General features: G+C 36.5%; 4 protein-coding genes across 4 annotated transcripts; 2 read left to right on the plus strand and 2 right to left on the minus strand.

Moving 5' to 3' along the window:
* Positions 1-79: 79 nt before the first annotated feature.
* LOC134804215 (protein-serine O-palmitoleoyltransferase porcupine) lies at positions 80-2,757 on the plus strand. The gene has a single exon (XM_063777179.1). The coding sequence runs from the start codon at positions 362-364 to the stop codon at positions 1,688-1,690; it is 1,329 nt and encodes a 442-aa protein (XP_063633249.1). The 5' UTR covers positions 80-361; the 3' UTR covers positions 1,691-2,757.
* A 9-nt stretch (positions 2,758-2,766) lies between these two features.
* On the minus strand, positions 2,767-3,593 carry LOC134804225 (DNA repair protein XRCC2). The gene has a single exon (XM_063777193.1). The coding sequence runs from the start codon at positions 3,563-3,565 to the stop codon at positions 2,774-2,776; it is 792 nt and encodes a 263-aa protein (XP_063633263.1). The 5' UTR covers positions 3,566-3,593; the 3' UTR covers positions 2,767-2,773.
* Positions 3,594-6,783: 3,190 nt separating this feature from the next.
* LOC134804219 (torsin-1B) lies at positions 6,784-15,414 on the plus strand. Its single transcript, XM_063777185.1, has 7 exons — positions 6,784-6,877; positions 6,977-7,324; positions 7,636-7,904; positions 8,695-8,846; positions 13,206-13,351; positions 14,390-14,537; positions 14,642-15,414. Exons 2-7 carry the CDS (start codon positions 7,123-7,125, stop codon positions 14,778-14,780), a joined length of 1,056 nt encoding a protein of 351 aa, XP_063633255.1. The 5' UTR covers positions 6,784-6,877; positions 6,977-7,122; the 3' UTR covers positions 14,781-15,414.
* Positions 15,415-17,052: 1,638 nt separating this feature from the next.
* On the minus strand, positions 17,053-24,099 carry LOC134804030 (autophagy protein 5). The gene is made up of 5 exons (XM_063776885.1): positions 23,830-24,099; positions 23,486-23,691; positions 22,868-22,992; positions 19,203-19,403; positions 17,053-17,224 (listed from the first exon to the last, which is right to left on the minus strand). The coding sequence occupies exons 1-5, from the start codon at positions 23,983-23,985 to the stop codon at positions 17,118-17,120; spliced, it is 795 nt and encodes a 264-aa protein (XP_063632955.1). The 5' UTR covers positions 23,986-24,099; the 3' UTR covers positions 17,053-17,117.
* Positions 24,100-24,130: the final 31 nt, after the last annotated feature.

Genomic DNA, 24,130 nt, shown 5'->3' on the forward strand with positions numbered 1-24,130 from the left:
CTTTTAAAATCGTCCAGTTGCGAAATGGAAGGAGTGCGAGACAGAGAAGCTGTCGTTTTCTATTTCGTGTGAGTCAATATGTTTGACAGCCCATGAAATGAACCCATTGTCTTTAATGTCCATCTTTTACACATAAAAGTATATTTTTTCCTTAAAACCGTACTTATCTTCAGTAAGAAAATTTTACTAGTGTTACATTCAAGCCCGTTTCATTTATTAGTAAGGTATACATTCATAATTGTGTTATAAATTACGCGTACCCATCATTGTTAACGCGCGATTTGCCGGTATGCTGTAAATACAATATTTAATCAGAAGTACATTAGATACTCGCACACAACATCAAATTGATGAAGAAATAATGTATGAAGAGGATGATTACATTGAAGAAAACACTTGGGCATATATCGCATTGTGTGGCGAACCAACCCTCTACGAAGGGCTTAGATTTGCAAAAGACTTGATAATAGCGAACATAATTTTGCGCTGTATAATACAGTACGTGCCTATACCACACAACGTGCGGCACAGCGTGTCCCTTGTCATCGGAACCTTCCTGCTGTACTGCAATGTCGGCGCCGCCTTCGTGTGGACGGTGGGCCTGGCTGCCAGCTCCTACATCATCATACTGGCTCTATCCTACTTGACAAAGAAGCATAGAGGGGTAATAATCTCTGTCATTACCATTGGTTACCTGGTACTGTGTGAGGTGTATGTGATCAATCCCAAGATGTGGCAGCAGATTCGAGGTATTCAAATGATAGCAGCAATGAAAATAATATCAGTAGCTATAGATTTGGATAGAAATCTTTTTAAAAGTATGATTAATCCTGTTGAATTTGGCGGTTACATGATGTGCCCTGCCAATTGTATTCTTGGACCATGGATCTCCTTCCATACCTACAGCACTTACCTTGATGTAAAATTTTTATCGAGAAGGTGGATAAAATTAATTGTAATAAATTTTGCACTATCAATGCTTTTTTTAGTTTTGTCAAACTGCATTGTTCCCTGGTACGTCCCAGATAATATTACTAAATGGTTGGTTGCTTATCGAGATGCCCAAGCTTTCAGGATGTCACATTATTTTGTTTCAAGTATGTCGGTGGTAACAATGCTGAGTGCTGGTTTTGGCCTCACAAATGACTGTCACTCAGAACTAACTATCACAAGACCATTCTTTATTGAGCTTCCAAGATCTCTTGTGCAAGTAGTAGTGTACTGGAATATGCCTATGCATCAATGGTTAAAGAATTACGTGTTTAGGACATGTCAACCATTTGGGCACTTTGTGGCTCTCCTATCAACTTATGTGGTCTCTTCATTGCTCCATGGTCTGAATTTCCAATTAGCTGCTGTCCTGCTGAGCATTGGAACCTTTTCATATGTAGAATATAACTTTAGACACAAGGTTGCATCAGCATTGGAAGTCTGCTGCTTAGCTAACCCATGTACAAAAGCATGCCACCACAGACACAAAAAGAACAGTTTCCTAGCTGTGATTATCAACACTGTGTTTTCCTTAACAACAATAATACACCTTGCATACCTTGGAGTAATGTTTGAGGCATCCTTCTCTGTCCAGGAGTCTGGCTACTCTTATAATCATACTCTCAGTAAATGGGAAAACCTTAATTACTTCAGTCATGGTTTAGTAGCATTCACATACATTATCTATTTAATGATGTAACATTACAGTGAATAGTCAACAGCATTGCAAGTAACAAATTGTATCTTAGGTTTATGTGCACAAACATAATCACACATAATGATAGGTACTAGTAGAAATATCTCTATAGGGCTTAGATTAATATTTGGTAGCTATTTATATAGTTGACTGGTTTGTTAATAAAACAAAGTAATGCTGTCATTTTGTATTAGAATCATATTCATAAATACATTGTGTGATACTACCTAGAAGGGCCACCTCAACTATGAGAAGTATAGATGGATAGAAAACATTTTTTACATAATTTTTTATAAATACTAAATCAATGAAGAATGGTTGAAATTAAAATTTAGCTATCCTACAATAAAAACAATATCCTAATTTCAGTGCAAACTTTTTTTTTACTTTCTAATACTGGGTCAAAATAAAGTTAACAAAATAGTGATATAGACATTTAAATATATAATTTTGTAGAATATAGGTTCTCTATCTTCAGGTCATTGAAATCTAGATATTCTAGATTGTGACTGGCAGATGTGTTTTAATCCATTTAATTTTCTACCTTAACATTAACAGAAAAAATATTATGCACATATTAATATTTAGGTAGGTACATTGTTTATTACAACAATATCAAAATATATTTATAAAAATCTGTTAATCATAAAAAATAAAATAGTATAAAATAGTAATGTTGTAATGGAAATGCTGGGTAGTATCACACATTTATTTTTTCATTGTAAGTACTAAGAGTAAGGTGATAATATTTACATGTCTGAAGTCAATCTGAAATGTTTACTGGAAAACTTTGTAATGTACTTTATGTAGGTATCTTAACAATATCAATTACAAAACTGATAAGTTTATTTCTAAGGAGCACATATATCATTGAAATATCAATCTTTCGAATCTCATCCTCATCCTATTCTTAACTTTTATATGATTGATCTCTCAGTATTACTATGTATTAAGACTACTATTTTAGCTCTTAAGCAAAACATTTCTATACTTTTCCTTTAATTACAAAAAGTGCATGAAGAAAATGTAAAATCATAAAATATAGCAGCACAATAAAAACAGCTGAAGTTGTTATCAGACTTTTTCTTACAACCAATTTATTTTATTAAATTCTATTTTAAAGTTTTTTCTGGTAACATCACTAGATGTTCTAACATTTGCAATAAAGGTTTCATCTTCAATTTGGCACACTTGTATCCTGCAATTCACTTTTTCAGCAGTAGGGACATCAGCACAAGCCTCAGTGTTCTCAAGTAAATCTTTGCTCGAGTTAAAGTACTCTGGCCGTGTGTATAATATAGTCACTTCATGGCATTGCACAGCTTTTTGAACAATACGAAGAAGATTTCTCAAATAGATATCCATCTTGGTAATTTTAAAGCTCTGTTCTGACCAGTAGAATGCTGTCAGTGTATCAATCACGCACAGTGAAATATTATTATGTTTTGCTAAAATATTTTCTAGGTTTTGAAAACTGGTGTATAGTTGAGTGGCTTCAAAAACATCCAATATGAAAATGTTATCAATCATATCATTTAGCACCTTTGCAAAGTCATCTTCATGAAGGCCAACATTATATTGTGTGTGAAGTTTATTCCGTAATGATGCAGTTAATGCTTGCAAGCTAATGTGACCATCTGTATTTAAGATTAGAACACCTATTTCGGCACCACCAAATTTTATAGGAAGTACAGCTTCGATAATCATGTCAATCAGTAGAAATGAACAGCTTCTGTTACTAAACATTTCAATCACTTCTCCTGGCTTCGGACCCGATTGAAACAAGTTAGGGTAGAAATTGTCGACTGTAGTTTTCTTGGTGGACAATCTTGTTAATAATTGTATTCCGGATTCTACTTTGAATTTAGTTTTCTCCATGTCTAAAGCCTCCACTACAAGGTTACTTTTTAAAGTTGTAAACTAAAATAATAAATGTTTCCGATAGTATAACGGCATACCTATGCTTTAGGCAGTGTTGGTACTAGGGTTGCCAGATCGTAAGGCGCTATTATCGGGAAAAAATATCAATTTTTCGGGATTTTGGGACTTAAGTCGGGAAAAAACAAACATTAAATTAAAGTAATTGTATTAAAAACAACGATATTTTACATTATTGGCACTACGTCAGCTGCTCTGCCCATAGAGCCCTTCCCCGGGACTCAAACTATCTCTATAGGTACCAAATTTCAACTAAATCGGTTCAGCGGCTTAAGCGTGAAGAGGTAACAGACAGACAGACACACTTTCGCCTTTATACTATTAGTATGGATAACGCGAAGCTGTTTTTCGGGACAATTTTCACTTTGTCGGGAATCGGGAACACATGCTAAAAATCGGGAGAATCCCGCCAAATCCCGACCATCTGGCAACCCTAGTTGGTACTAACGTAGTATGATTTTTTAACAAATCAACGATACCATTTTATTATAATATTAAAATTAAATTTTCTTATAAAGATTGTTTTAAAGTTATAAAATCCAACAACAAAACTCGTTTATATTGTGTGTGAAGTTTATTCCGTAATGATGCAGTTAAGCCCCTGCTACACGGCAGCCGACAAGCCTACTAACCGTCTGACCTAGGTCTGTCCTTGGTGTGTGGGTCCGTCTGAGTTGTCTGGCTAGACGGTGGCAAACCACAGTGTGTTCAGAACTCGCGGACAGACAACACGTATTGCAAGCGCACAAAATGGCCCCTAACCTTTCAGAAAGTTGGCGTGGCATTAGTACCTACTCAGTGGCGTATGGCCCTAAGGGCGGCGTATGCCACCCCTGGCGGATTGCATTTTGTTTTTCTTTATTCACTTCTGGGGCGGCAAAACTTATTGGCCGGGGCGCCAAATTTCATAACCTACCTACTCATACTAGTGCAATGACAAAAAAATAAGTTTTTGTCAAAAAAATAATATTTGGTACAAGCTTTTATCGCTGACTGTACTTTTCTTTCCAGAGGCATCTAATACTCGTCGAGACAATTCTAACAACCCCAAACACAATTAGGTCGCGTTGTTCTATCACAGGGTTCCTATGGCCACCTCCTGTCTCCATCATCAGATCAGCTCTATGGTACCATAATAATGCATTGTCACCCGACTTATATATGTATGCAAATTTTCAGCTCCATCGGAAACTAGAAAGTGGGTCTAATTTAACTTGCAAGATTTGACCCATAAAAACATATTTACATACTTACATTAGGTATATTGCAAGTTAATAAAAAGTTTGTAAAAAAAGAAAAGGGTATATGAATGAAACGCTGGCTCAAAAAACGGCATTTGTTGAGTCATTTCAACTTAATGAATTCGCTGGACTACGCTACGGGGACATACATAACTTTCTGAGAATGAAGAGGAAAGTATTTGATGAATTATTAGAAATGCTACTGAGTACCCATGGCATGGCTATTAACCACACGAGCGCACACGGCGCGTCCTTCAAGCGAAATGGCCTAGTGCGGTCGGCGTCGGGCGGCTACACGGTTCCGGACCGACCGCTCAGACCGCGGTCGCTGGCGCGCGCTCGCATGCCAAGGGCGTCCGGAGGTCAAACGAAATTTTGTTGGTAACAACTGTCTACACGGTCCGGGACAGACCAAGGCCACGCGGTTTGGGGGCTTGTCGGCTGCCGTGTAGCAGGGGCTTTAATTTGACTTTTTTTTGACAGTTTGAAGTACGTTCAGAAACAATATACTACTCTTTGAACTAATTTCACCTTAGCATTTGTTCGTTTTAATATGCTCGTCTCGAAGCCGGTGTTGCTCGAAGGCTCGTCTCCTCTCGTCTCACTGGATTATTAAATTAATATATGGCCAGGGATCGTCCCATTTCAAACATAGACAGAGGGTTAATTGTCTTACTCTAGTACTTGCACCCAAAAGAAAGGAATGAGTGTGTTGGATTATGAATATACTTGGTCAAGTAAATCTTGTCAGTAGAAAAAGGCGGCAAATTTAAAAAATATAAGCGCGAAGCACAGACTTAAATATACCATAGATGAAGCAAATATCACAATTGAAACCAAGCGTGCCGACTTTTTACCACCTACTGTGACGTCACAGCCACAATTTAGTGATGGGAAATCCTAACCGATTCAAAGACACCGATGCCCCTCTTCACCGCTACGATTCAACTGTCTTACTCATACTCATAGATTTTATATCTGCGGTCTCGCTCGCTCACTCCCCGCTCCCCCGCGAACCACGCCAAAAATCACAAATCGATTATCATGAATGATATCGATTTTCTGACAGACGAATGATCTTCTTCCCAACTTTTCCCTTCAATGAAACTGGTATTTTCAAAATTTATGACTGGATCATGTGGAAAACAAAAATAATGAAAGTTTTTTTAACACAATAGAAATTTATAAACATACTAAACGTATAAACATGTATTCGTATATGTTTAAATTACCCTCGTTTTTAAAGGTGTCGTGTAAAATTAGGACATGATTTTTTTTGATCAATAACTATTAATTTTTTTTTTTATAATAGTTAATATCATTCATCTGTCCGATATCGATTAAAATCGTTTATTAGAAGCGATCGGTAGAAGGAACAACACTACTCGCTAAATTTGACAGACGACGTCAGATCAAACGCTCAAAGCAAAAGCGCAATGTAATGTAAATATAGTTTTGTAAAGTTAATCTATAGTTACTTAGGTATATTATTGGAATCACAACCTGGAATACTTAAAAAATGGTTTTAAAATGAATTTACGCATAATATCATTTTAAAATTACTTACCTGTGATAGGAAATATGTCCTTGCCCTTGGGTGCTTGCAATTTTTGGGCTGTTGCAGTTAATTACCACGCAACGAGGCATTTTTAATTTTTTACGGAATACCGGTTGCCACAACTGGCGCGCGTAGAGTGTCAATAGCGACGGCCAACCTCGACGCTTGGTCCGGGTTCGGACATGCGAAGTAGATGCATTTGCGTCATCTATGGTATATTTAAGTCTGTGTATTCTTTGGTCTGCGGCCACCGAATCGACCCGAAACCAAAGAAAACTTATTAGGTATCCAAACTGATCCAAACGCTCCCATCATTGTGGTAGGCTGGCAGCTGTCAATGCTGTCAGCTGTCATTATCGCGATGCTGTCATAGTACATATTGTTCTTGGCACGCACGTTATCGCAGTTTTATTTGATTTTATACAAAATCCACTAGAACCTGTAATATAGTGGGTAAGAGAGAAGAAAATAAAAATTATGATATCTTAAAATGATAGCAAACTAAACAATTTAATCAACTTTCTTAACCTTACAAATTTATATTTTTTACAGAGGCTCCAATGAGTGCCTGTAGTCTTTGTAATCTTTAAATTTGAAGAAACAAAGTACTAAATAGCTAAAAGGAACAGGCTGTGTACTTGGGGAAAGCCACTACTACTACATATTTAATAATTAAGCAAATTCAGGACTAGATAAAAATGAAATACTGTAGCCTACTTTTGATATTTATCATAACCTGCGGTCTTCTAGAATGCATGGTTGCAGAGCTAATTACTATGTCCTTGATGGGTGCAGCTTTTATAACAGGTGGTTGGTACAAGTGGCAAACGATAAAAGAGAACTCATATTGTCGGTTCATGGAATGTTGCAATGCAAATTATGTCCCATATGACATTGAGAGTAAGTTTAAAATGATTGGTAATAGAGCTGTAATGTATTCAATAAACTTGTAATAAATGTTCCCTAATAGAATCAACTTTACCAAAGAATAGAAAAATTTGAAAAAACTGGACTAAGGGCCAGTAGCACCAACCACACTTAACAGACTGATCATGATCAACATAAAACACTCAACAGATTACTATGAAAATTCCCATACAATAAAATTTAGCGACCGCTTTAACGGTGACAGACAGTTTGGTGCAACCAACCCTTAGTATCATAACATAATAAGCTGCTGTTTGCATGTTTTAACTTCAAAAAAATTTCAGAATTAAAGACATCACTCTCCAAGTATATGTTTGGACAACCCTTAGTGAATGAGCTAGGCAGTATCATAAGTGCACACAAAGAAGCAGTGCTAAATAACAGCAACCGGAAAGCACTAGTGATCAGTCTGCACGGTTGGTCAGGGGTCGGCAAGAACTATGCATCCAATATGATCGCTGAGGCCCTCTACAAGAAGGGAACTAAAAGCCAGTATGTCAAGTTGTTCATGGGAGATAAGGACTTTAACTGTGAGGATTTGGACAAGAAGAAGGTATGTTAAAGAATACAGTATAATATCATCAGGTGACAAGCTAAACTCACTAATTACCACCACAAGTTCATAGCCATAGTGAACCATATTAGTACATAAATAAGGTTGATTTTTGTTTAAATATTGTTTAGTAATTAATGAGTTTTGCTTGTCACCTGACGATATGTGGTAACAATTAACCAATAATTAATAGATGGCTGTATGTTTTTCTTTTGCAACATTATATTTCGATCTGATTGATATTTATTGTAATTGTTGACTTTTTTTACATACCACACCAGTTTAATTCCACCTGTCTTGTGTAATGTTCTTATGACATTAAAAAATAAAGCAATTTAGAATCAATGTCAGGGACTATGCAAATGAGTCACTATACTACCTTTACATATTGACCTATTTAACCTTTTCGACGCCATGTCAAACACAAAAGCAGTCACCCGGCGCCACGTCACCGAAGTGTCAAAACTGAAATTGATCTTTATGCATATGCACGTAGGTCTATGTTGCTCTGTGGTCTGTGACCGATTAATCGGTCTTTGGCGTTGAACCTGCGGTGTGGATATATCGGTCATTGGCGTCCAAAAGGTTAAATGCATGTGATTGAACTTAATACTTCTGCTACTCTGGTGAATCAAAGAATTATAATAACAGCCCAATTTACGAGTTAATTATGTTAAAAAATTATGTCAAAACTCTTTATCTTTAACTAAATAATTGTGTAGGTACAATAAAATTGTGTTATTCCTAATTCCTAACACACAAAACATGCATAATAAATTTACATTTTCAGAAGGAAGTAATGTCCGAAGTATTCAGGGTTGTGAAGAGCTGTCCAACATCTCTAATAATATTTGATGAAATACATGACATGTGTCCAAGCATACTGGACACCGTGAAGCCATTCCTGGATCACCACCAGTCTGTGGATGGGGTAGATTTTAGGTATGTGTATATATTTGATTATCATTTTAGAGACTGTTCTCTTGAGCAGAGGTTTCCAAGCTTTTTGAACCCAGGGCCCTTATTAGTTATTGGCTTCGGCTGCCTTTACGTGGAGCTTTTATTCTAGCCGGCTGGATGCGGCACACGGGCCGCAATTTGGATAAAACTGCTTTTGAGAATTGAATTGTGTTAACATATGAAGAGTTCAGGAGAAAAACGAGTACCTTCTATCTAAATTTGTTTGTATGGTAATTCTTTTACAGTATCCTTATTCACAGCAATTCCTTGCGAGGCAGCTCATTCTGAGTAGACCTGGCCAGGGACCGTTACCGGTATTCTGACTACAGGTTATTATTGAGGTATAACCGGTGTAATTTGAATTTGGGTATTTATATCACTTAAGCTCCGAATAGAGGTATTCGAATACCGGTATTCAATAGTGTTATCGGTTTAGCCAATTGACAACAAATACCACTATTTGATAGTTTACTCCTAAAGCTATTACCGGTAATAAGTAAGTGCCAATACCGGTTGTAGTAGTACCACGATTCGTTCCTTCGCTACTCGTCAAGGACGTTGTCCGGCCCGCTTGTAAAGTTGTAAATACTTAAGATCCGGATCTTAGAATGCCCGTTTTCATGTTGGCTGGTAAAATTAGCTGTTAGGTGATGATTTTGAATGATAAATATTTAATAGCGTTCATTTGATTCATTTAATTGTTTTTTTTTGTTGATTTAATTGTATTTTATTAAGTATGTAGTTTATAATCTCAAATATATGAGCGCCGATTAGACGTGCGCGCCGCCGCCATAAGGAGTCCGCGCGCCGCCGCCGCCGCCGCCGATAGGTTAAAATGCGCGCCGAATATTTTTTATAAGACAGTATTATGCAGCGTTAAAATATGTAATAGGTTATAGTCCGATAAGAAATAGTTGAAATAGGCGCCACTTCCTACGTAACTCTCACATTTTTGACGTAAAATACTTACTTAAACATGGCAATAATTACGTACTCACGGAAATTTTTTGGTCATATAATTTAATTTCTACTATTTTATGTCGCACCAACACCATACTAACTATTTATTATGTGGCAGTACGATTTACATAAAAATGTGTTGTATGTACCATGTACCTATGGGTAAAACACATTTACAAAGTATAATGTCCAGTGTTTTAACCGTTGTCGATTACAGGGCACTAGTGCCAAGTATGCGAAGAGTAAAATTATCACGTTTTCTGGTAGTTTTTATGAATATGAATATGAATTAAACAGAGGGATTTTAGGTGTTTCAAAACCTTTTAAAAAGTCATTACTTGTCGTATTGCAACGTAATGAACCAAATAGATAAAAAAATATTATTACGGTCTTTTTTTCCTGTGCGTTCATCAAGACATCAAGAGACAGACCCGATTTCATTTGAGAAATTTCTTACGAAAATATTGATAAAATTGCATGCATTGTTGTATACCATTGCTCAGATGTTGCTGCATCCTACGATACCCCGCTAAGTTTGATTTAATGTTAATAAAATGACGCCAATGACTGGTAAAATTTTACCACCTACGAGCTATAAAGCTTTTGGAAAAATATAAAAATAATAGGTTTTACTTTAGTTCATAACATAAGTTGACATTATCAGTAAGTGTATTTGTAATTAAAAATGCAATTATTCTATATTTATTAAAAAAAACCATGAATTTGACAAAAAAAACCTTATGCATATAAAGTACTGTATACTAACTAGGCAACGTCCAAAATACTAGACGTCTTTTCATTATGCGGCGTATCTTTTTATTTACACCGACTGGCAACATCCAACATATTTGACATACCTATGTTTTTTTCGAAACTATTATAAATAGATTTTTTTCATGATTTTTCTACAATAAACAACCACATAATAAGATAATAACACCAAAAAAATGATACTAACACAGTTTTTTGAGATTTTTTTCCCTTGTCGATTTAAGGGTTAAGCATGGCTTTTCATTATACGTTACATTATATTGAAAAGTTGAAAAATTCCACGCCGCCGCCGTGGATTTTTTTCTGGCGCGCCGCCACCCAATTTTTTTCGACCGGCGCGCACGTCTAGCGCCGCCCAATAGGCATTTAGCCGGCGGCGGTTCGCCGGTCAAAATTGGTTGGCGGTGGCGGCGAATCGGCGGCGTAGCCTTGAAAACTTGGTTTATGCGAAGAGAATTCAAACCTTAATTCATTTAATTTAATTTCATTTAATTTATTGAATTATGGTAGGAAAAAAGTTTTTCATGGCATTAACTGTAGATAAGCAGCATAATGAACATCTCTTTATATTGTGAGGTTACTGTTAATTGAATCTATCACTAATTCACTACACTTTATAAAACAAAGTCCCCCGCCGCGTCTGTCTGTAACTATATGAATGTATGTTCACGATGAACTCAAATCAAAACCTACTCAACTGATTTTCATGCGGATTTCAGCTATCAATAGAAAGATTTTTGAGGAAGCTTTAGTTTAGGTGTACAATTTGTTAAGGTTTTGTGTAATCCGTGCGAAGTCAGTGCGGGTAGCTATAGTCAAATATATAATAGTTATTATATGTACGTATCGCCAGGAGAGGTGAATGATTACACACACTGCTCGCACAGACCACCTACTAATCGCAAAAATAGTATGAATGAATCAATGAGTGAATGTGACTTAAATGTACGATATTAAAAGCCTATAAAAACCCCTTCGAGAAACTTTTTTGCAGTTGATATCAACTTCATATTGGTACGAAATACGGAACCCTAAAAAGCATATTAATTTCAAAAATGTCTCAAAAATTGTATTGAACAACTATTTACAACTAATATTGCTCAAAGGTTAACTGGAAGAGATCCCTTAAAGGCATAAATTTGCCTTTGTACTAATGACGAATGTTATTTTTCCTGTTTTGTTTTGATTTTTGTACAATAAAGTGTTTTACTACTACTACTACTACTATATTAAAGCAGAAGGAGTTGAAAATAAAGTTCCAGTTAATCCTTGTTTAATATTCGCTGAAAGTTGTTGAGCATTAGACTTTTCTGAGTGAGCACTCTATGTATTTTTTTCTTTATGTGGTTAAATGCACGTAATGATTATTTTTAGATATAATTTTAATTTATATTTTTATTCGGTAAATAAAACAAAAATATGATATGAAAAGTTTTCTTGATTTCTATTTAAAGTTAATTGTTTTTATATAAAGTACTATCTCTTAAAATATCGGTACCTAATTTGTTAGCACGTTATATAAAAGCAATAAATTCCCGATCAAACTAATCTGCATAGCATTTGCAACGACAACGTGTGTAAATATCATCGTTAATGTCAAAGTTCTATGAAAATATGACGTTTATATTATAATAACACTCCCTCACTTTGTTCTGTTCAAATCGGTGCAAAGTTAGCTTAGACAGACTCTAGTATCTAACAAGGTCACGCCGATGCCACACCGATAGCGCAGAATTTTGGCGGCGGCGGCGGCGCGAAAATTTTGGCGGCGCGGCGCTCATATTTCATATGGAAATGTTTTCTGGGATTAATTATTTTCATTAATTCATTCATTAACCTCGTGCCTTGAAACGGTCGCAACGCTCAATTTTACACATTTCGAACCACTTGCTACGCTCGTGGTTAAATCATGAAATCTTTCGCTTGTACAGCGATCAATATAAGCATGAGCAAAAAGAATAGATAGTAAGTTACATATGTCTTTGGCATGAGGACTTAACAACAACTTTAACCTCTTGTCGCAAAGTTTTTGGTTACTCTTTGATGAAGTGCAATGAATACCGGTATTAAATACGAAAACCATTACCGGTATACTGAATACCTGTTATTATTGAGGTATTAATGAATACCGGTATTTCATTATGTCAATTAGTGTACAAATAGCGATAAAGACAAAAACGGAATGACAGCAATACCTCTAATGCGAATATAGGTATAACATTTTAACCGGTATTCGTTTGACAGTTTTTATACAGGTATTTAATAAAACCGGTTATACGGTCCCTGGACCTGGCTATATACTCGTAATATAAATAGGTATTTGGGGCCATTACTGGTAAAAAATGTCTATACTCTTAACCTGTAATTAGGCCTTTTAACCGCCAGCAATTTTGGATCGAGCGTGCTTGTGTCGCCACCGACAGTAATTGTACCACGCAGAGTAAGATTGGCATAGTTACGGGAGTTATAAATGTGCTGTAAAAACCAAATCAGATCTTTGTCTTATTTATCAGACTGTGGCGAAATGAGCTGGATATGTAATGTCTTATATATCAGACTCTGGCGGTTAAAGGGTTAATTCTCTTAAAGATCCACTTTTCTGCATTTCAGGAACAGCATATTCATCTTCATCTCTAATATTGGAGGAGGTCAGATAGCCTCAACTCTTCTGGACTTGTATGGACAAGGAGTGAAAAGGAACGATGTGGAATTCCACATGTTCGAACCTATTATTCGCAAAACGGCATATTTTACAGGTATATATTTCTTCTTATTTTATGGATTGTTCTTATTTGAAGAAACCAGATCATTTTGAACTCTATATATATGCATCTTTATTGGTATGAAATAAATGTACCCGTATATCCATAGCTGGGCATTAACTCGTTAATCCGTTAATCGTTAATTAACGAAGTTAAGTTTTCGAGTAACGGATTAACTTTTAAGTTAACTTTAAAAACCTGTAACGGACTTGTTAACTTCCGTTAACTTTTCTTAAGTCCGTTAATCGTTAATACCTAAGTACCTACTCACACCAAGGCCGCGCGCTGCCTCAAATATAACACACGTATACCATCGAGTGCTGCTGTGGAACGTCAGTTTTCGGCGGGAAAAGATATTTTTTCTCCAAAACGGGCATCGCTATCAGACGACAATTTTAATATGCTCATGTTCATGAAGGGGCACATGCACCTTATGGCAGATGCTAGCGAATGATATTTTTATTGGCTATGGTATTATTAATTAGTAATGATTATCATGTTAATTAGTAGATTAGTCGTTAATAAAAATCAAAATTTATGATTATTTCTCCTAGTTTTATTTTTTATTGCGTATATTTACGATTTCGAGTTAACGATTAACTTTAACTTCCGTTAAAACTTTTGAAAAGTAACGTTTTAACGTTTAACGAAGTTAACTTTTTGTTTAACGGATTAACGATTAACGAAGTTAACTTTTTGATTAACGGTACCCAGCTCTGCGTATATCTAGAACCAGGTCACGTCACATCCACCCAATGTCGTATGATATTATTCTCTAAGGCAGATAACTAAAATCCAGTTATTGCGCAATTTTCTATACTTAAAATTTCATTTTCGGTGCTAGTTCGAATTGTTCGAAGTACCAAGGTGTTGGATTTTACTTCAAAGATTTTATTACAGAAACATAGACATACTAAAAGCTTCTTAATAAAATCTCGTAATATAAATAATACCCCACAGCGGTGTGCACCCACGTCTTTCGCGGGACCGCTACCTATATGACTCAAACTTGTGAATAATTTTTGTTTGCAGGTGGCTTCAAGCAGTCGTCGACGATCGCGAACCACCTGATAGACCACTACATCCCGTTCCTGCCTCTGGAGCAGCAGCACGTGGAGCAGTGCGCGCTGGCCGAGCTGCGCGCGTACGGCGTCGCCGAGCCCACCGAGCACATGATGGCGTAAGTTGAGCCCACTATCCCTACGGCTGAAGTCGAACGCCAAACGTAACAAATACACCTTGGCATACTTGTCGTATTATGTTTTATATTTTTCTCATTTTCAGAGATGCGATGTCTGTGATAACGTACGGGCCGAGCGAGGCGCAGCCAATTTTCGCGAATAACGGCTGCAAAAGATTCACGAAGCACATTCCCTACGTAGTACAGAAGCACAAACCGAAAAAGGAGAACAGTGAACTGTAAATAGGTCTATTGTTATAAGTTTCAATTGTGATAATTTAACAAATCGTGTTTACTTTTTAAAAGCGAGGTTCACACTGACCAAGCATTTGGGCATGAACCATTTTACCTACCAGCAGTCGAGAAACCACCGCACACGGACTGCTTGTTATGGGGCTTCCTTGTCCTTTGACCGCCAAAAAACTGCCATAGATTAAAATTAATCTTTTCATTTCCTTAAGATTTACTATGACGTGTTATAATAAAATAGTCGTGGCTTCATAAGGTTGGGTTGAAGCAACCTTTTGGTAAATATTCAGTCATTTTTGCACTGAATCAGTCTAGACTGATAAGTGTTGGCGGCTACTCGACAAGTCTGGACCCGGCTAAATGGAGTCATGTTGAGCGAGTATACAGGTTCATCACGGTTTTTCTCTATATTTTGAGTTACATTATGTTTCTATTATAAGATCTAATCTATGGATACAAAACACGACTTACGTATGAGTATTAGATACTCGTATTTTAAATAGAACTATGTTCTGCTTCGTACCTTAAATATAATATGTTTAGCAACTAATATAAGTAAGCTAATTTATTATAAAAATGGAGAGATCTATAAGTATTTTTTCATAATCAACCGGTGTCCTAACTTTTTTGAATATACTCGTAATGTGTGGCCTTGAAGTAAAAAAAATAGCGCAGGCATCACAAAAGTAAACAAAACAATGTTTTAACCTATAATCAAACAAAGAATTGTCATTGTTTATTAACCCTTTACCAGGCGAAGGGATATATTCCTCCCACATCTTTTATCGGTTACCGTAGTCAGGTTTTAACTCCAAACCTCCTACAAAATATTTTGTCAATCCCTGAAAATAGTATTTTATGATCTTCATTCACAACACGCTTCTAAATCGCGTAATATATCTTTGGCAGCCGTTTAAATTCACTTGAACTCTAATTTCAGTAAACTACGGAGAAATTAGAACACTTTCCTTAATTTCTATAAAACAGGAGTACATAGGTCGAACAATTTTTTGATATTTTGTAGATTTTGAGTGTTGAAAGGTAATGTAATCGTAAACATTGCTAAATATTCATGCATTATTGTGTATGACCAGAATTAGGATGTGGGTTGACATTATCCCATGGCCTTATTAGAGTTTAAGTGTGCGGGAGCTATTCTTCCCATGGCCCGGTAAATTGTCTTGTCATGTCATAAAAACTCACGTAAGTAATAAAACTGTTTTCAGTGATTGATATAATATTTCGTAGTAGATTTGGAGTTAAACCTTGACTATGATAACCGATATAAGATGTGGGAGGAATGATCAAGAATATAATAAGACAAAATCGAGTATGACAGTTAATTACTTAGACAGGCGATGGGATAACCGTAACCCACATTTTTATTTCTGGTTTAAAGGAACATCTCCGACTTTCGTAAATACATTTTTTACAAGGCGTTCAATACGGTTGTAACAGTATATACAGTACGTATGAAGACATGCTAGTTCTTAGGGGCCTGGTAAAGGGTTAACTACTACCATTATTGACTGATACGAAATGTACAGTCGAGCTGTTCTGTAGGTAAGTATATTATACCTACAACCAAGCCACGAATCTCTCTGGAAAGTTAAGTACCTCCTTATTTGTGCCAAGTTAATTTTGTGTCATTTGGGTGCTTTGCTTATGGATCTCATGCTCAGCTATTACTCTGGATATGACAGCATTCTTAATTTATTTAATTTTTATCAGGTTGCCCAGTGATACCTATTAATCGAAATAAATTAAGTTTTTTTTTATACTGTATGTTTGTTTTTCGTCCAAACAACGTTAAAAAAATAAATGTTACTTGGTACTGCTTTGTTTTACTACACTCACAATATGCCAGTCAAACTTATACTTGGTCTCTTTCATACAAACTTTATTGCTGTCTGTACTTCAGTCTACACAAGTACACATTGAAACGATTGTAACAAACCCAAACACAACCAGGTTATATTAATTATATAACCTAGTTTCTAGGCCCCCTTCCATCTCCATCATCAGACCTGCTCGATATAATCATATTCATAATATTGCATAGTCATTGGTGCCTGTGGGCATACCAAATTGGAGCCTTATCAAATGTCAGGAAGTGATTCTAAATTAGCTTCTAAGGTGAGACTCAATCTACCTTACCCAAAATACTAACTGACAGAGAAAGTTTAGTAAAATCTTATAATATCTATCCAAACTGAAAATAAACACAAAAGTCTTTTCTATTCAGGACTAAAAAAATAACGCAATGTGTTTAAGGAATGCGTTAATTTTATTGCTGATTAAGTATATATATGTAACTAATATTAAGCAAAGTTAGCACAAGCAAAGGTGCAAGAAGTTGTCCGGGTAGCTGAGGTGCTCCGACAGCCACTGAAGCGGCGTGTCGCGCGGTATCACGATGCCGTGCGTCCGTAATTTCACTGGAAATTATAAATACTAATTAATCATTTCATCTCGCTTTGGATGGCGGCGCTTGCCTTTTACATGAAACGATACTTATGTCTAGACTAGTTTTTGATTTAGGCCACAAGGTGGTAGACCCTTCAACGCCCAGAGAGTTGCCAGAGTGTAATATTAACGGGCGAGCGAAGAGAAGCCGTTTAGTAATGCAAGGTTTGCAAACCCATTTTGTTCAAAATCTTGACACCGTTCTTTGAACTTCTTATAGGAATTTTGGTCTTACAAGATTATGTACTTAACTAACGTATGCGGGGTGAAATTAAAGTTTGTATATATAAAATATAAAAACAAAAATTTAAATAAAAAATATGTGTTGTCAATGTAAAGTCAATATATCTGTCAATCAGTTTGGTAAGTCTCATAAAGATTGGGTGTTTAATTTTGTAATTATGGTAAATCAACAAGAACGCCGTCGTCAAACAGTATATAATTTCTATAACTAGTAGCCATCCCCTATGGCCGAAATCAAAGGTGGTGGAACATTTTGTGCAAATGGGTAAGAGTCGAAGCACTATTTACAATATTCTGGCGTCCTTTGCCTTGAAGAAAACCACTGCTAGAAAGCCTGGTACTGGAAACTATTCCAGCTTGAGCAAGGTTTCTGAGAGAGCTCGATTAAAGAAAATTACGGCCGGCCGTGTCGCAAAATCTTATAGAGAGCTCGGAAGAAAATTTAAAACTGACGGCAAAACTGTTAAAAATATCTTAAAGACATGGGCATCGATAAGCGATGTAGAAAAGTTAAGCCCACTGTATCTGAAAACCAAGAAATCACTCAGAAAGTACGGCTGCGTAAATTAGTCAAAGAAATATTTTACGCTAAAAACAATGTCACTTGCGTTATGGATGACGAGTCATATTTCACGTTAGATGGAAACGAGTGGCAAGGCAATTACTATTTTGAGAACACCAATGGTCCAACCGATGAGAACGTGAAATATGTTGAGCATACAAAATTTCCTAAAAAAGTTTTGCTATGGCTTGCCATCCGTCGACGCGGAATGTCTAAACCTGTATTCTTTGAGTCAGGTTTAGCTGTGAACGCCGACCGCTACATAGAGCGTTGTTTGCCATTAGTGCGGGATTTCATAAATACGAGAATAGAGGAGAAAATGTAGTGTTTTGGCCAGACTTAGCCTCAAGCCATTATTCCAAAAAAACCCTTAGCAAAATGGCGGAGTTTAACATCCCATACGTAGGTACCGAAGACATCAAATCCACCTAATGTTCCGCAACTTCGCCCTATAGAAGATTTTTGGGCAAATCTAAAGAGGCGAGTATATTGCAATAATTTTCGTTCCAAAAATGTACAGAGTTTGATTCGAAAAATAAAATCGGAGCTGAATAAAATGCCGACATCTGTGTTTTCGACAGTGATGGACAAAGTACCACAGAACTGCCGTAAAGCATCTCGCATGGGAGTAAACTATTTTTTACATTAAGCCTTGATATATACATTATTATAAGAACAATTATTTTAAAAAAGAATGGTGTTTTTTTTATTTAAAACAATATTGAACGTCCAAATTTCACCCCGCATACGTTACTGGTAAGAATATATTCTTATTGGTATAATTCATATGTACATGAAATCTCTCGTGCTCAAAATTAAACGTAACTTACAGGGAGAAGAGAGCGATACCTGCCGCAATTTTACTTGAAATTGTACTCTATATAAGAAAAAAAGTTTAACGCTTGTCTTGTAATAAGGTATAATGGAACGTAGAATAGCTCCAAATCGAACAAGCGGCCTGAACTTTTAAGGCCACTTATAAGCTGGGGGCTACAACGAAAACCGAAATTCGCAAATTGCGGGGATCTTTCTCTTTTACTCCAATGGAGATGAGAAGACAAAGATGCCCGCAATTAGCAAACTTCGATTTTCGTTCGAGTAAGTCATGTAACGTAAAAATCTTAAGGCATGTAAAGTTCACATACCGTCAGGCTTATCGGGATATAGTTCTGCTATCATCTGCTGGAGTATTTTCCTACTGTTATCACTGTTCTTTGGACTGACTAGATGCTGACTGAAGGTTCCGTCGTCGGAGTATATTCGTATTGGAATGTGCTTGAAGCCTTCGCTGTCACCATGCGACTCCATCAATCTTCTGTTTATGGCCCAGAACTGATCGAATTTGTCTGTAAATAAATTAAGTTTTGAGCGTTGGTAGCCGAGAAACAAGGCGTGTGGCGTCCAAACGTAAGTTAAAATACGCTCATACCAGTCATACCCGTCATACCAATACTTTTCTTGGAAGTTACACCAAACAATATTTTCAATGGGAAATTTTGTTGGTTTGGACATTTAGATATTAAGATGTCTGTTTCCTCCATCTCGCACAAACGGCTGAACGTTTTTCGATGAAATTCTTAGATAAAATGTATTGCATGTGTATGCAAACACATATACATACTACATAGAATACATTTTATCACAGAATTGATAGGCCAAAGGAGTGCAATGAAAGTTGCATTTTAGTAAGTGATCACTATTTAAGGGGGAACGGCTGAATTTATATTTGATATTTGTAAGAGCACTAGTAAATTTCAGTGAGGGAGAAAACCGCGAGGAAATGGATTGACCAATACAGTTTATTTAGAAGGTGAGAATAGAAGGCATTCACTTTCTTAAAAAGAAGAATGGGCACTAAAATTGTGTAAATAGTGGTGCTTTGGGCTGACTTAGGATGCAAACAAAAAAGTTGTAAGCAGAATGGACCTCAAGAAAAAAAATTAGTATTGTTAAATTAAAAGTGATGCAGTTGCATCTAATTTAAAGAATAATTATAACTAGCAAAAAGCAGAGCTTTGTAAGGGCTCGCGGAGGTTTTCTACCTTAACGTACCGAACCGGTTGCTGTCCGGTACGCCTGTCTGTTACAGCTTTTACTTTGTCCTTTAAAAACGTGTCCAGACGACAAAATCAAATTGCCAATATCATCCACACGTAATATACAATTTCATAAGTGCATTACATCCTACACGGTCGCCCAGTACTTTTTGTAAGGAACCCAACTGGCTTTCCTACATAATGTTGGGTCAGCGAGCCAATGTTCTTGAATTTATTTTTGCGTCCACTCCACACAATTGATCGAATTACTATCCCGTCTGGACACCTACTGGCGGTAATCACGCTGCTCCGCACATAAACTAACACACACAGTTCCACTAGGTACAGCCAGGGTCCAGCATCAGCTCTATCTTGGGTACTGCTCTTCCAAGTTCTCATTAAGACGTGTCAGATGACCAAAACAGCGTGTGCCTATGTTGCACCAAACCTGAGTTCCACTAGGTACAGCCAGGGTTTAGCATCAGCTCTATCTTGGGTACTAATCTCCTAAGTGCTCATCAAGACGAGTCGGATGGCCAAAACAGCGTGTGCCTATGTTGCAACAAACCTGAGTTCCACTAGGTACTGCCAGGGTTCAGCATAAGTTCTATCTTGGGTACTGTTCTCCCAAGTGCTCATCATGACGAGTCGGATGTCCAAAATAGCGTGTGCCTATGTTGCATCAAACCTGATCGAGTTCCACTAGGTTCAGCCAGGGTTCAGCATCAGCTCTATCTTGGGTACTACTTTCCTAAGTTCTCATCAAGACGAGTTGCATGACCAAAACAGCGTGTGCCTATGTTGTATAAAACCCGAGCTCCATTAGGCACTGTCAGGGTTCAGCATCAGCTATCTTGGGTACCTACTGAAAGTACTGATCTACCCAGTGATCATCATGACGAGTCGGATATCCAAAACAGCGTGTGTCTATGTATGTTGCATCAAACCCGAGCTCCACTAGGTACTGCCAGGGTTCGGCATCGGCTCTATCTTGGGTACTACTCTCCTAAGTGCTCATCAAGATGAGTCGGATGACCAAACCATAATGTGCCTTTGTTACACCAAACCTGAGTTCCACTAGGTACTGCCAGGGTACTGGGTCATTTTGCTGAACTGCACGCCGACGTTTCGATTGGCGTGCAGTTCCCATACAAGTTGCAGTCGGGTTGTAGTCCGTCTGTATCGGCCCTAAGTCACTGAAGTTTGTATTAATTATGCTTATCTTTATTTATAATTTTAGCAGTTCCAAGCAATAGTAACACTAAAGGCGCCATTCATTAATTACGTAAGACAATTTTTGCCAGCTTTTGACCCCCTCCCTCCCCTATGTAAGAACTAATAAGAATAAGCTGACCCCGCGTCCAGCCACCAATATAATTTATTTTCAAAAAAATATTTTTATGAATGTTTATTTGTACCTGTACAAAGGTACTTGAGCTCGTTTAAGCTAACTCTGCACCGTGTTTGATAGCATAGAGTGTGGAAGTATTATTTTAAACGTCATAATTTCATAGAAATTAAAAAAAATATCGCATCTTTGTGATCTTACTTAAGAACTATGAAAACCCCCTCCCACCCCCTTGTAAGAAAAAATAAGATATGTTCGACCCCCCTCCACCCCAAAATCGTCTTACGTAATAAATGAATGGCGCCAAAACTGTATCTCGAACTGAAAATTACCCGATTTAAGTTTGCTAACACAACATGACTGATCATCACATCGTCAGCGTCACAAAACATACGAGTAAATTGACCTCCGCAGTAAATATACAGCAAGATTGATTGTTCTAGTAGGTATTCACAAAAACTTAATTGCTAAAATGGGAATCAAACTAAGTGAAGCGATGTGGGTTGAATCCAAAATTGTACCCACTTTGGTATTCATCGTTGTTAATGGCGTAAGAAAACACCACATAAGTATCGTATTGTCTGAATACCCACAACACAAGCCTTCTTAAGTAGTCAATTTGTATAAGAATGTCCAATATTTATTTATTTATTTATATATTACTAACGCCATCTGTTAGACAAAGAAATAATTAACATTAGCACGAACGTTAATTCATCATTTTGCCAACAGATGGCGCTAGTAGTAATACAAAGTGTTATTACTTTATTTTATTTTTTTAGGTTTATAAAATGATATTTTTATGTTTGATAACACATCTAGACATGAATTTAAATTACTATGTTAAATTTCAAACCTAACAGTGCAGTAGTTTTTCCGTAAAGTGTACCACAACAATGCATAGTTCGTCGATTAGTGATAGGGCTCGCTTCGCTCGCCCTAATAATATCTATAAAGCCCCATTTAGACGGTTGAACAACTTGCATGCATAATTCGATACACTACTCAGTACTCAATACAGATTACAATAAATTCAGGTGATCTACCAAATAGCACGTAAACGTGTAATATAATATAAAGCTTGCATGCAAGTTCTTGGACCAAATAAGTGGGGCTTTACTTGCACTGATAATTAGCTTAATATGATATATTTGTAAGAATTCAAAAGTGCTCTGAGACAATGCAGAGTATGCAAACTCGAATTGTTGGAGGTAATTTTAAAACTTAATTATTCAAAGGTGTTTGTTGCTAGGCCTATTTGAGTAAAGAATATTTACTCAAATAGGCCTTTTTTGTTGGTAGTGGTACTAGTTAGCTTTTGAGTGGCTAAAGTATATATATGTTGTGTATGTTTTTGAACCTAGATGAAACCAGACTAAGGTTTACTTGCATAATATGATGTTATGTATTAAAATATGATGCATACCATTCTGTAAGCCAAGCCATAGCTGATTGTGATCTTTTTTCTGCATGGTAGACATGACTTGGCCCCGGTGCTTGAGGACATCAGCCTCCTTTACAGTGGACATGTAATGTGCTTCTACAACATCTCTGGAAAATGTATACACAATTTAGTATTTGCTCTAATGAAAATATAATTAAAATGGTTCTTTAACACCATGGACATTCTATATCCACAATTGTCGTTATATTGTATTTATGAAAATAATAAAATGGGTGAGGATGAATATACAGTGAAAACTTGATAATCTGGCACTTCAATGGTTCAGTACAACCAGTAATTTGATGTCAAGTTTTCTAACTGCACTAAGAATAACACATTCTCTTTATAAATGGCTAAAATTCAAATAACATCCAAATTTCCTTTAAATTTATTATTTTAGCATAGCCATATTCCTTTATTCTGGCTCTCTCGTGTCAGCAATAGTGCCGGATTAGCTAGAATTTATTGTATTTGATACTGAAAGAAACTAGTTTATCCAGTACAGGAATTAGCAGCATAGCAATGCTAAAATTGATTAACCTCCTCATTTCTAAATTCCAAAGATGTGATGTAAAAGGTAATTTCATTATAGAAGATTACTTGTTAGGACAATGTAGGAGAACAGCTTCTGGGAACTTGGTGAAATGCACAGTGAGGTTCCATGGCAGCTGCGGGTCGTTTCCGCAGAAGAGATCATACAAAAATCCTATAGGATAATGCCACTTGAGGGGCTGCCCGTTGAAGTCAAGCCACATTTCATTATCTGCATTTTCTTGAGATGTGTATCTTAGAAAATGTCTTTTCATCTGGAAAGTTACAAAGAAATTTTGAAAGATACAATTGTAACATCCATAAATATATATGTTTATATATCTTTTGTTAGACAGAAACCACAAGCCTCTGTAGAAGTACAATAGCTTAAACTTATTAAAAGTACAGTTTACCTTATCAGTGACCAAAGGAAAATAACTTAATCTTGGAACCATTACATAGAACGGATCGGGCTGTTGAATTTCCATTATTTCTTCTTGATGTAATTGAAAGCATATTGGTAACTTGCCGTCCCATATTTCACGCAATACTTCTCTGTCATTCGCCATTACAAAATTGGTACAAAGCAGCTAACGATACATTTAAATAAATTAAATTATAAGCCCGTTTATCACAATGAAAAGAAATCTTTTCAATTTCAATTTTATTCTGTGTAGAGTGTGTAGCTCGAGCTCGCTGTCTACTGTCAATCTG

This window comes from Cydia splendana, chromosome Z, assembly GCF_910591565.1.
Source record: "Cydia splendana chromosome Z, ilCydSple1.2, whole genome shotgun sequence".
Classification (NCBI taxonomy): domain Eukaryota; kingdom Metazoa; phylum Arthropoda; class Insecta; order Lepidoptera; family Tortricidae; genus Cydia; species Cydia splendana.

Excerpts from the sequence above, each read along its gene's own strand:
- LOC134804215 (XM_063777179.1), top strand. The coding sequence starts at position 362 with ATGTATGAAGAGGATGATTACATTGAAGAAAACACTTGGGCATATATC.
- LOC134804225 (XM_063777193.1), bottom strand. The coding sequence starts at position 3,565 with ATGGAGAAAACTAAATTCAAAGTAGAATCCGGAATACAATTATTAACA.
- LOC134804219 (XM_063777185.1), top strand. The coding sequence starts at position 7,123 with ATGAAATACTGTAGCCTACTTTTGATATTTATCATAACCTGCGGTCTT. Across the intron at positions 13,352-14,389 it reads CAAAACGGCATATTTTACAG|GTGGCTTCAAGCAGTCGTCG; the intron begins GTATATATTTCT and ends TTTTGTTTGCAG. Across the intron at positions 14,538-14,641 it reads CCCACCGAGCACATGATGGC|AGATGCGATGTCTGTGATAA; the intron begins GTAAGTTGAGCC and ends TCTCATTTTCAG.
- LOC134804030 (XM_063776885.1), bottom strand. The coding sequence starts at position 23,985 with ATGGCGAATGACAGAGAAGTATTGCGTGAAATATGGGACGGCAAGTTA. Across the intron at positions 23,692-23,829 it reads TTCCTTTGGTCACTGATAAG|ATGAAAAGACATTTTCTAAG; the intron begins GTAAACTGTACT and ends GTAACTTTCCAG. Across the intron at positions 22,993-23,485 it reads CTCCTACATTGTCCTAACAA|AGATGTTGTAGAAGCACATT; the intron begins GTAATCTTCTAT and ends TACATTTTCCAG.